This window comes from Papaver somniferum, chromosome 10, assembly GCF_003573695.1.
Source record: "Papaver somniferum cultivar HN1 chromosome 10, ASM357369v1, whole genome shotgun sequence".
Taxonomy (NCBI): Eukaryota; Viridiplantae; Streptophyta; class Magnoliopsida; order Ranunculales; family Papaveraceae; genus Papaver; species Papaver somniferum.
In genome coordinates, this window is record NC_039367.1 from 132,880,604 (window position 1) to 132,893,873 (window position 13,270).

At 36.6% G+C, this 13,270-nt stretch overlaps 1 protein-coding gene across 1 annotated transcript; it reads right to left on the reverse strand.

Moving 5' to 3' along the window:
* Positions 1-320: 320 nt before the first annotated feature.
* LOC113318563 lies at positions 321-4,282 on the reverse strand. The gene is made up of 2 exons (XM_026566743.1): positions 2,508-4,282; positions 321-2,213 (listed from the first exon to the last, which is right to left on the reverse strand). Exons 1-2 carry the CDS (start codon positions 2,593-2,595, stop codon positions 1,084-1,086), a joined length of 1,218 nt encoding a protein of 405 aa, XP_026422528.1. The 5' UTR covers positions 2,596-4,282; the 3' UTR covers positions 321-1,083.
* Positions 4,283-13,270: the final 8,988 nt, after the last annotated feature.

Sequence of the window (13,270 nt, forward strand, 5' to 3'; positions counted from 1 at the left end):
CTTTAGCTAGTAAAAACGTTAGTCCTTGTATATTTTTCGGTTGATTTTTTTTTAGTTTGAGTTATTTGATTTATTAGATCTTGAATTTTTACGAACTTCAGTTGCTGTACAAAATTGTACTATTTTATGGTGCTGGTTTGAGCTTTTGTTTAAGAAACCATGAACTCGGATTATGAATTTTGCAATGAATATAATGTTTTGATGTAATGTTATTTTGAAGTTGTTAATCCAGTATAATTATTTCATTTTAGTTCAGTATAATTATATCATTTCAGCCCATTTAGAACGGCTGCAGCCATTCAGCCAGTTCTGAATCTATTTTTTTATATATATTTAAATGTATATCTACGACCGATGGTAGTCAGTCCTAACACCTTGACTGTTAAAATCAGTCACTGACATAGGTTGTTCCGCGACCCGCACGGCCATGTCATAGATGAAAAAGACGCTCAAACAACGACCATTTCTGAGACCGTTAAAACAAGTCATTTAACTCGTATATCTGACTTGTCCTGACGGTCACGAAATGTCACGTACCCAGATGTACAATGACAGGATAAATACTTGATTCTTTCTCTGCTCTGACTTCTTATAGCTAGGTTTCCCCCAACTAGATCTAACGATCCTAAGCCTCACAGATGGTTACATCCCAACCATCAATTACAACTATCATTAACTAATAATTATCTCTAATTAACTACTAACAACAATTAATATTAAGGACTAGTTACCACCCTGATTATGATAAGGGCCACTCTCCTCTCTTATGCCGATACATGACATTCCCTACCCCTTCGGAACATCCTTGTCCTTAAGGATGTGAACAGAGCTGCCAGGTCACTCTCCTCTCTTATGCCAGTACATGATGGTAAGCATCCGAGACTGCAGCTTCCAAAGTAGCGAGCGACGAAGATAAAATTACCCGAGAGAATATGCTCACTGTCTGACACCAAGGAGATTGGAGTTGTCATGAGTTTTTCTTCTGTGCACTTTGCATAAGCTCCACGTTGAACTTGTACAGTGCTGACTACCCCTGGTGTAAGTTGTCTGAACTCTGGAACAGTTGGGAACACAATCTTGGCCTCAGATATAAAGAAATAAGCTAGCTTCCCAACCATGACTCTTAACTCCCAGAAGTTGACTACGAAGATAACCCTTGGAAGGCCATATTGTAACCTTCTTGTGATATCTCGTCACCGCCGTTGTGAATACAATGAGGAATTTGAAAACAGAGATTTCAGTGACAAAAGAACTTGGTGTAGATCCATTTAAGTTCCAACCACCCCCATGAATACTCATCAGCACATAATATAAAGGAGCATCAAAATGTACTGCAATCAAGCTGAAAATTGTCCAGTGACAGTCCGTTGTCAGCACCACATGCAGGGGAACAAATAGATCAGGTGCCTTCTCAGTGAGCTGCACTTTTCCTCTATCAAACACTAACCTACTACAAATAGTACTAGTGCCATTTCTTATGCTGCAGAAAGCAGTGGAGACCAATCTGAATTTCCAGCGCAAGCACCCTACCTGCAGCATTGTAGTAAGAAGCATTGCAACTTCCGCAGCAAACTCCACAGGGTCACCATCACCAGGCCATTGCAGGAGCATAGTGTTGCTGACATTCCGCGTGGGCACTTCATCAGACATCTCACAAACACTACGAGTATCTCCATTTGCAGACGACAAGGAAACATTTGAAAAATCGAATAACGAAACCAAATGGTACCGAAACTCCAAAATCAGCTCATGAGTAGATATGCATTCACAAGCATCTGTGAGAAATAACCCACTACTAACAATCGAACCAGAAATAGAATAGAATTTCGAATTATTTCTATCAAAAACAGTACCACTCTCAACAGGTTCACTTGTTTTACCACGATCAAATATGAGGCGAATATACGCGGAAAGATAGTATAGCTTACCACCGGTACAACTGTCATCCCATGTGTGTCCTGTAGCAAAAAACAAACCATAGCGAAGCTGCAAAAGAATATCAGTTGCATCACCCTCCCAACTCCATATTGTACTCACATCAGATGTACCCAAAATTTCATTTCTAGCAACTATTGTAACAGTCAGTTTCCACTCCGCAACAATGTCAGTACCAATAACACATAAAGGAACAATGAATGGCTTAGATGAAAAGTCGGAGAGGTATCCCAAGCTAGGAATCAGCACAAAAATCAAGTTCTCATAAGAAAAATTACCAGCTGAACTAACCACTTGAGACATTTGCGAAGAAACATGTCTAAAAAGTGCACAAGTTCCAGCAAGTTGGTTAAACCAAGTACGGAAATAGATCTGAGTGACTGCTAACCATATAAGGGAAGGAGCTGCAATCTCATGAAACAAACCATACTGCAGCTGCAAAAGAGTATGAGTTCCACCACTGTACCGACTCCTCACTATACTCCTAAGCCATACACCAAACAGCTCTAGTGCCAGGTCATCGACATGTTGTTTTAGCTATTTATGTATCACTTGATTCCAGTCCTCAATACCCTTAAGAAGCATTTTACCAGACAAACTCCATGCAGTATTAATAACACCTCTCTTAGCTGACAGATAAACAAATGAAGCACTAAACATCCAATCTGACAGGTAGCCAATTTGATAAACCAGCTCATAAACCTATTTTCCATTATAAGTATCCATTAGAATTGATCTATCAAGACCCATGTCACAAGAAGTATTTGTACGAACACCAAATTTATAAGTGTCAGCAAAGGAGAATATCCCTTTAAGAACATCTAACACTTTGGCACAATCATATAGCCTGCGTGTAGAATTCAGGACCATGAAGAGACATGCATCTAGTAGTGCCTTGTAACTCACCATTTGAAGTCGAAAGAGAAAACAATCTTCGCCAACAATCGAACTCCAAGCTTCACTTTCAGGCATTTTACTAAAAACATCACCTCTAGCTGATATACAACCAAATAAAGTACTAGACCATGAATCTGACCCATGAAGAACAAGTTCACAAGAAGTAATTGTATATTCATGGAAAGCATAAGAACAATCAAAACAATAATATGCTTACATCACTTCAATATCTCTCCCACGATCAAATACTCTACTTGTAAATTTGAAACAAGGGTGAGAAGATTTCTCACTAGCCATTTGGTGACTGCTAACACCTTTCTTCTGGAAACACATAATATTCCATTGAAGCATTTTAATAAAATAGATTGCCTATCTTAGCAGTATCAACATTCTGAACGAATACATATGCAATTGAGTCCATAAAAAACAAATCGAATTGATACCCCTGTTTTAAACCTGACTCACCAATCCACTTTCCTGGGTCGAATACAGAACAAGTAGAAGCAGAATAAAGATAGAAACAAACGGTTGTATTCAAATTTATAGCAGTATCAATAACACCATTATTATCTAGTATACTCGCAATTGAAGTAGTAAACGATGAAGTTGGTAAGTACCCATTCTTATTAACCCGTTCCTGAAAAATTTCCTTAAAAAATCTACCCAAAAATTTCAAATCACCGAGAAAACAAAAACCCAACTTAGAATTAACTTGGAATTTCTCTTTTCCAGGATCAAATATGTTATAAGAAGAATTGAGAATAAGGTTAAAACGCTCACTGAATTCAATCTGATTTTTCCCTTCAATATCATTCACCGCAGCTTCAACAATTTCTTCGAATTGAAAATTCTCAGACTCAGTTGAATAAACGTTTTCCTCGACAACAACAGAAGAAATTGATTTAACCCTATTTTTTTGTAACTACTTCCCTTTCAGAAATAAACCCAATCTTTGATTTATCCTCTTCCTCATCGAACAGAAATGAAGGAATCAACTCCGAAAATTCATCACTATCCGTCCAAGCAACTTTCACTCGGCGAGGAGGTGGATGAGATAAAGCATTATCATTAAGAAACATGATCTGATCCAATTTCTTCTCCGCCCTGTCTAAAGATTTGCCCCACCTCCTAAGGCCATCCTCTCGATCTAGACAGTTCTTGTCCATCAAATAAAACAGATACCATTCAACGCAAGTGTCAAATTCATCACTTGCTAACCTTTCCAATTTCAGTATTGGTACCAATTTTCCATTCATTTCTACCCATTTTTCATTTGATAAATTTGGAATTTCAGAGATCTGTTGAAGTGGATCAATTTCATTAAACACCTCCATGGATCGAACGAGTCTGATACCAATGTACAATGACAGGATAAATACTTGATTGAAAGAATCAAGTTTCTCTGCTCTTGCGAACAACCTAAAATCGACTAAACGATTCAATTTGATTATAATCTTGGTTACTATTCTAATTACAGACTCTGACTTCTTATAGCTAGGTTTCCCCCAACTAGGTCTAACAATCCTAAGCCTCACGGATGGTTACATCCAACCATCAATTGCAACTATCATTAACTAATAATTATCCCTAATTAACTACTAACAACAATTAATATTAAGGACTAGTTACCACCCTGATTATGATAAGGGCCACTCTCCTCTCTTATGCCGGTACATGACACGAAACTGATATTTTTCACTAGTGTTTGTCACCTATATATGAATAGGATTTCATCAGGGTACTTCCTCCTGAATTCATTGAGGACATGCCAACTAAGGAGATTGTTTCATGTTGTTCTTAAATTTTTCACAGGTAGCTGGAGTTGAAAATATAGGTTTTGTGGGTATATATCTGGTAAACCCTCACGAGAGTACAACTCGTCCACTAGGGACACCTTGGGGTTCAAAGGCTTTTTATACATGCTAAGTGTAACCGTAACCTCAACGAAATGGAATTGTATGTTTTAGAATAAGTTTTGTTTGATTTGCTCAAGGACTAGCAAAGTCTAAGCGTGGGGGAATTTGATAGGTGTCGTAAACACATTGATATTTATCTATTGTTTATGCTTTCCATGCTAGTTTTCTTGTAAAATATGTATCTTGTATTTACTTTTGAGTGTTTAGATATTTTGGAGTCATTTAAAGAAAAAGAAGAAGAAATCGTGCATTTGGAGCAAGAAGGGGAAAAACGTCATTTCATTGCAAGCATTATATGGAACACGGTGGAGGATAAGGGAATATTTCATGGTATCCCTTATCAGGAATTTGGGGAGCCTGTATCCATTATTTATCTCAATTATTTCTTTTCTTAAAGAGAAAGTTGCGTCTGCTGTTCGCTGCTACCAAATTGAGATGGGAATCAAATCGGGAAAATTCATGGAGAAATCGAGAAGATGAATATGTTGATGTTCAGTTGAAATGGAAGAGATGGTTGTGGTGGTTAGATCGAGAAGTCAGGGAAGTTGATATCTGAGTTTTCATGGAGATGAAAATTTGGAAGCTGATATTCAGAGTTCAAATGGAGAATTGCGGATGAATTACAGATGGGTGATGGTTGAAGTCGAATTCAGAGACAAATAAGAAGAGATAAGAGACAACTGTTGTTCTCAGAAGATGGGTCATCTCGGATTTGAGTTTTCATCGAAGTTAGGGTGTTGATGTCCATGGGTTACAGATGAGAGTGGTGTTCTTGAGTTTGTGACTGAGAAGTAGAGTGGAGGAAGACTATGAAGAATGGGTTTGATTCTGTTAATGGTGGGCCTGGTAGAAGTTTGAGAAAACAAGAGAGAAATTAAAGTTACTGGGTATGAAATTGGCAGTAAGGATTAAATGTGGAAGCTGCAGTCTGGTGGAGTGGATTGCATAGAAGTGGCGCAAGAGTGTGTTGTGGTGCTGAGATGGTTGTTACATCGGCAAGGAGTCATGACAGGGGAAAGGGTTGTGTTACTGCAGATGGTTATATATCTTTTCCTCTACTTTTGTTCTAGGGTTTGAACATGATAGATTTTTACGTTCTTCTTGTTATGAACTCCTATGATATGAATACTTAATTTAATTAGTTATGGATTAGTTGGATTTCACATAACATGGTTCTTTGATTTATACTCCCTCCGTCCCAAATTAGATGAGCTAGTTGGTTTTAAATTTTGTCCCATAAATAGATGAGCTATCTTACTAATCAAGGGAATATTTCTAAAACTACCATTTTAATTGATTATTGTTACTATAAGAAATATGTATAATTTGATAGCCATGTTTATATTCATTACGTAGGATTTTTAAAATGCTTTTCAACGGTATAAAGTTTACGAAAAACCGTGGTATAGTTTAAGAGATAAATCATTTCTAAGTTTTACTAGTTATTATCCATAAGGGTATAATTGTAAAAAATACTTAAAGATACTCTCGTTTTCTCATTGCCTTAAGAATTGTGCAAACTACAACTAGCTCATCTAATTTGGGATGGAGGGAGTATTAGTTTTGTCTCATATTTATCGTCCATGATTCTCTGAAAATATAGTTGCATGATTGATGTATTGCAACATGATTTGAGTATTTGTTTTGTCAAGTTGCAAATTGGTAGAACTCATATTCATATCTATAGCTAGTTTAGGGTTTATCATCGAGCGATAATCCTTGAACATAAGTAGCATAAATATATAAATATGATTATATCTTATAGTGATACATCCTTGTAATCGTATGTGAACCATGACCGTTGTTCGAATTGTTTGCGCAGTGTATTTCAATTGCATTGATTAGCCTAATTCATGAATCTTAATGCTCCATAAGAATTGAACTTGATTAGTGCAAGGCGTTAGGTTATTCTTTTGGTAGAATTTATACTTGCATGGTTTTACATGTATGTGTGATGAAATCAGGAAATTTGCGGGATATTGTTTCGACTAGGTATCTTAGGGCTTTTGATAAAGAAGGATTAAATATCAATTCTAGTTATTAAGACAATAACATATTTTTGAATGAAAACGAAATCCTTGACCAATATTTTCCCATCCTTGATTTGCGTGCTTTATATCTTTATTTGCTTTTATTTTATTTTACTTTATAAAAATCAGAAAATCCCCCCCCCCCTTGTTACTTATACGAAATTGAAACAAACGACAATTCAATACCTCTCTGTGAGAACGATCCTTTCTTACCCTTGCTATATAATATATTTTGAGTAGTGAGAAAGTAATTTTATTTTTGACGCATATGACAGCGATCAATTGTACCGGAAGCCGCTAGCAGAGCAGCTACTGCTTTACTCAGCCAATCTAAGTCATTCTAGAATGAAGAAGTCTGTAAGGGTGTCGAGAAAAGTAGGCGTCCTTCCAATCAAAAGCGTAACCTTAAATCAGCCACTAGTGAGAATGGTAAAAGGAAGCATCCGGGCAGTAACCATCCAAAATTCAAGCGCCTGAATCCCATTTCACATACGATAAAAAAAAACCTTACCTCATCATTACCCGATTTACCCTTTCCCATGAGAATGGTGATCGAATTACTGGAGGTATGGATGTAAGGCGGCGCAATCAAGATACCTCATGTCAGATGCCCATCGAATAAAGAGGAGATGAAAGGTCCTAAATAATGCCGGTTTACCGATTTTTCAATCATGCCACAACTGAATTCCATGGTCCGGAGCACATATTCGAAGAAAAAGTCGAATCAGGAAAACTACATTTTTGGACTGAAGGAGTCCATAAAACTCCTCCACCTATCAGAAGTTTCACTTTATCTGAAATAGTTGTCAAGCAAACCGTGTTATCCCTGATTGAGCAGTTGTGTGAAATGCTTTACCTCTCAAAAGTACAATGGATGTAAAGACATCTTCACTGATCTCAAAAATGTTGCGTCAAAAAACACTTATCCTTATCAACCGAAATTTAAATGGTTCCTGAACCAAGCAAATAAAAAAGTACGACTAGGGACTGCTTGCTATCAGCCTCAAAGATGTTGTATTTGGAAGAACGTTGATCGATGTTGGCACTGCCGTCAATATCATACCCCTCAAAATTCTCAAATTCGTGGGCATCACTCAACAAGAAGCTGTTCGTGATTCAATATCAATCAAAGACCATAAAAGGAACTCCAGGAATGCCTATGGTCACATCACTCTAAAGATGAAGATGGGTTCTGCTTGGGCAAAATCCAAATTTTACATAATCAAGGAAGATCCAGGACATGAAATGATCACAGGACACACATGGTTACACTCTGACAAGGTTCCTCCATCGGCATACCTCTTTGAAGAAAGAAACCCTGATCCAGAGGGTTTGACAGACGATCCATACTTATGCTACCTAGAGAAATTTCAGACTTTGATGGCACGGAAGCAAGAACCTAAAGAAGATTTGAAATGATACATCAAGAGGTTCCGCAATCAAGCAAGTATCATTCCATTCACATCTCTTCCATTGAGTTTCTCACGCACTCTCATAGCATTGGAGACTCAATTTTCGTAACAAGAGCATCTCTGTCATTACAAAGCGTTATAAATGAATAACATCGCCTCTATAGTATTTCACTTAGTGGATGAATGCAACTCCTCTCCGGTTCGAGCATCATACTAGGACATTCATTACCAACATGATGTCCAATCATGGCAAGGGAGACAATCGATATTTCCTTGTAACGTTGCAGGAATGTCCACATGTGTCACTGAATCATTACAGGAAGATACCAATACATACACATATGCATGGAATGCTAATGATGGTGCAAATATGAAGAAAAATCCGAATCAACAGAAGATATTCGGGGCCAAGTCAATCAAGCATAACACCTTTCACTAGGAGATTTGGTCATGAAAACAGCAAGAAGCAATCGTCCATCTATGATAACCTCTGGTTGGGAAGGACCATTAATGATTACCAATGCTACCATTAGAGGATACTACAAGTTGGTTGTTGCAGATGGTAGAGGCAACAATACAAGGAAAGTGGTTCAAAGCATTTGACGGAAAACTTGCAATTTGGTTCCTCCAAAATGTATGCAAAACTTGCACTCGGTAATTGAATTCCCTTTCAGTAATTGAATCTCAATTTCATTGAATCAAACCAAAATAAAAACCTTTCAATAGCAATTGTTAATCGCCTACCTGTTCAAAACCCAACAAAAAATCAAAACCAAATAAAATCCTCCCATCTCTCAAAATTCAAATAACAAAGTTCGGAGAAGTAAGAAAATAAATATGAAGGAAATTTTCTAAGTACAACTTCCGCTCCTTCGAAAGTGTTATCTTTATGCTCTGAAGAGCATTCTTCTCCAACTCCAATTCTTGAGTCAACCTTGCAATCTTTGCTTATACTGTCACAACAACATTATTGGAATAAGTCACATTTTCTGCTCGAATCCTCTTGATAGCAACAATTCCCTGATGAAACCAATTCACATTAAAGTCACACTGTTCATCAGCATTCAAGTTATACTCGCAATCGAAGAGTACACCTTCAGTAGTGGTACCTCTAGCTTCAGTACTCATATCATTGACAACATGCAGCACTACTTATACTCGCATTGCCAGAAAATAAGCATGTTCAGATTTCTTAATAATGGCAACAGGACCATACTTCTGTTGTATCTTATTATACAAGTCGACGTATCCAATAGGGATGATAAACCCCACCAAATAGTTCGACATGGAAAGGATTCATTGGACGAGACAGATTTTATGTTATGTGGAAACTTCGAAATCACAATGGCAGTTAACCGCCTTAGAAAACCCTTTATAGTCTTCTTGATAATTTGCAAGATTCAAGTAAACATATTAAACTAGTTATGTCAGAGGCACAATTACTTATAACGCTCATATTATCTAAATAACGGTTAATATGGTTTTAAAAATTGTACTTAATTTTAGTGAAACAATTATTTTATATACATATCACAGAAACTAACATCAAGTCTTTACGACTTGAAAATATAATTTAGATTTTTTTAGACATCATTGACTCAATAAGGAAGCTACTTTGTTATTGACCATTGAATCATCGTGATACGATAAATTTTAGTTGCTTTTACTGATAAAGATTAGTTTTTTTTTCTTTTGATTGAGAGAGAATGAATATTATTTGAGGATAGCCAAAAATAGTTGAAAAGGCGGGGGTCTAACAACCACAACCGGTATTTCGTTTGGCAATCTGAATAGACAAACTCCAATATACTTTCAAGAGAATCAACTAGACAGTCAGACTCAATCTAGAGAAAAGTATATCAAAGAGTTTTATATCTCTATTTCACAATGTAATCAGCAAATCAAACAGATAGAAATCCGCGAGCCTGATTATTATGTGAAACAATTTGAACGGTACCAAAGACCAATATTCAAGTGTCAATCAATTTATATCAATAACCAAAGGTTGGATTATCTAATTGATTGATCTCAACGCACAACCTGTGATATTTCAATTATATAACAAAACATAATGCGGAAAAGAAATAACACATACATCAGGATTTTGTTAACGAGGAAAACCGCAAATGCAAAAAAAACCCGGGACCTAGTCCAGCTTCGAACACCACACTGTATTAAGCCTCTACAGACACTAGCCTACTATCAATGAACTTCAGACTGGAATGTAGTTGAACCCTAATCAATCTCACATTAATTCAAGGTACAGTCATGATCCTTACGTCTCTGATACCAGAAGGATGCTATGCACTTGATTCCCTTAGCTGATCTCACCCATTACCAAGAGTTGCTACAACCCAAAGTCGAAGACTTGATAAACAAATCTGTCTCACACAGAAAAGTCTATTGGAATAGATAAATCTGTCTCCCACAGAAATACCTACGAGTTTTGTTCCGTCTTTTGATAAATCAAGGTGCACAGGAACCAATTGATGAACCTGACTTATATTCCCGAAGAACAACCTAGTATTATCAATCACCTCACCATAATATTAATCGATTGACGAAACAAGATATTGTGGAATCACAAACGATGAGACGAAGATGTTTGTGACTACTTTTTATCTTGCCTATCGGAGAATCAATCTCGAGCAAATCTTAGAGAAGATAATACTCAATACGATAGAACAGGGCAAGATCAGAACACGCAACTACAGAGAAAATAGTATGGTCTGGCTTCAAAATCCCAATGAAGACTTTAAGTCATTAACCTATAGGGTTTTGTGAAAAACCTAAGGTTAAAGGAGAATCGACTCTAGCTTATGCAACTAGTATCACACAGAAGATGTGGGGATTAGATTTCCCAGTTGCTAGAGTTCTCCTTTATGTAGTTTTCAAATCAGGGTTTGCAATCTAAGTTACCTTGGCAACAAAGCATTTAATATTTACCGTTGGATGAAAACCTGATTAGATTCAAGCTAATATCTTCCAACCGTTAGATCGAACTTAGCTTGTTATACACAAATGAAATGTACCCTCATTTAGGTTTGAGTAATCGTACCTAAACGTGTACACCATGTTGGCTCAATAGTAGTTACCCAAGGTTAGCTATATGAACACTCTTATATCAACCTTATTCATCTTAACCATAACTAGTTCAAATGACTCAAATGAAACTAGTTAAAGAGTTGTTCAATTGCTATATTCTCATAGAAGTATACAAGAACACAATTGAAGCAAAATCGGTTTGAGTCACTCGAATCAATTCATGAACATTATAGAAACGGTTTGCAAATAATGCATTCCTTAATATATAAATGTATTAGTTCATGAGCCAACCGATTTTAGAACTTTAACCACTCAAGTATGCATATGGGTACGCATACCTAAGTAGCCGGTCCGAGTTTAGGTTCGCCAGTATGCGAACGGGTACGCATACTTAAGCACACTTCCAAAACCCAGCAGAAATTCCTGGACTTATACCTTACGCAAGTACGCATACCGGTATGTGTACTTGGTTCACAGAATTTCACAACTTCAAGTACGCATACGGGTATGCATACTTTAGTTCCGGTCATGGATCACATATATGCAAGAATGCACACTATGTTCATAATCCAATGATGGTTAAGTTTTCTAAACTCTATTTCAATCATTGAAACTTTCTTAGAGGATGAAAATAGCCGTTTTCACACACTATTAGCATCAAAGCAATTTTCAAGTTATTGAAATAATCATAACGAAACATTCCAAGTCTACACCAAATGATTGTATCACACAAACCATGTAAGATGTTACTCGGCGATTTTCACATGATCATCTTTTGACTTTCGTAAAGAATATAAGATGAACTTGGTTGAAGAAAAAGCTTACCAACACATATTTCGAGAAATTTGTAAGCGAGTTAAACTCAGCTTGAAATCTCAAATGTGTATAAGCGACAACTATATAGTAATACGACTTTTGTCTCAATATAGGAGATAGAGTAGAAATAGACTTTCCAAGTGATATATGAGTTTTAGTCTTCACATACTTTTTGTTGATGAAGTTCTAAAAACTCTCCTTATTAGTTCTTCGTCTTCAATTGATGAATGCCGTTGTTGATGGTGGTTTTTAATTCAGGGCTAAAATTGTGAACCCTGTGTTTTAATGTGCATTCATTCTGCAAAGAAGCAGAGCCATTTAAAAGTGATGAGTGCCCAAGCCTCTTTACTTACATGTGTATTGAGCAATTCAGTATATCTGTATGAAATTTATCCAGAATGGTGCATTTAGCAACAATCCAAAATATTCTGTAAATTTCTGAGTATTTATTCTATGCCATGTTCCCCAGTTGAACTCTTAATACTGACATGACATGACGACTAATGCTCGCTCCCAGCCGAGTAGCATGAATCTCCCGAAGTGTCAGGATTAAGATGCGTGTGGAAGTACTCAATTAGAGGCACACAAAGTTATGCTTCCCTTTGATATTAAATTAGTGATTTTTTGTATCAGTATGCAAAATTCACGGAAAAATGATTGATTTTGCGGCAACCCGCAAAAATTAGGTTTTTTGCTGATGAGGTGTCAAACTCACAAAAAATATATTCCTTACTCTTCTTACAATAACAAGTAGCACAAGGATAAGCAGGTTCGTTCCTAAGGGAGAGTTGAGTCTAAGTTGTCGATTAAATTTATGAAAATATGAATAATGCAAAAACTACAAAACAAATATGAACGCAAACAATGAGGATGAGAATGATTAGGGGTCTTTCTCTACTAGTGAACATGAATCTTCTTCAAAATACGTTTATTAACAATCCTAGACAAGTTATCAGTTCAACAAGTCCATTAAACTCCAAAGTCACTTCGTAGAATAAGCTCTCTACTCGTGTCTAGTCAATCAAGCCACTTTGAATAAGCTCTCTAGTGTAAATTAAATAACCGATATGTTCTATGAGTTGGGTTGATCCTAACCACGTGCTCGTCAGTTTGACATGTTAACTTAGGGTTGTCAAATACACATCAAAATCCACAACATCCCATTGCAACGTTGATGTTTCGCTACTTATGATTAAATCACCACAACAATTACGGATTA

Excerpts from the sequence above, each read along its gene's own strand:
- LOC113318563 (XM_026566743.1), bottom strand. The coding sequence starts at position 2,595 with ATGTTTAGTGCTTCATTTGTTTATCTGTCAGCTAAGAGAGGTGTTATT. Across the intron at positions 2,214-2,507 it reads TGGTAAAATGCTTCTTAAGG|GTAATTTTTCTTATGAGAAC; the intron begins GTATTGAGGACT and ends TTAGTTCAGCTG.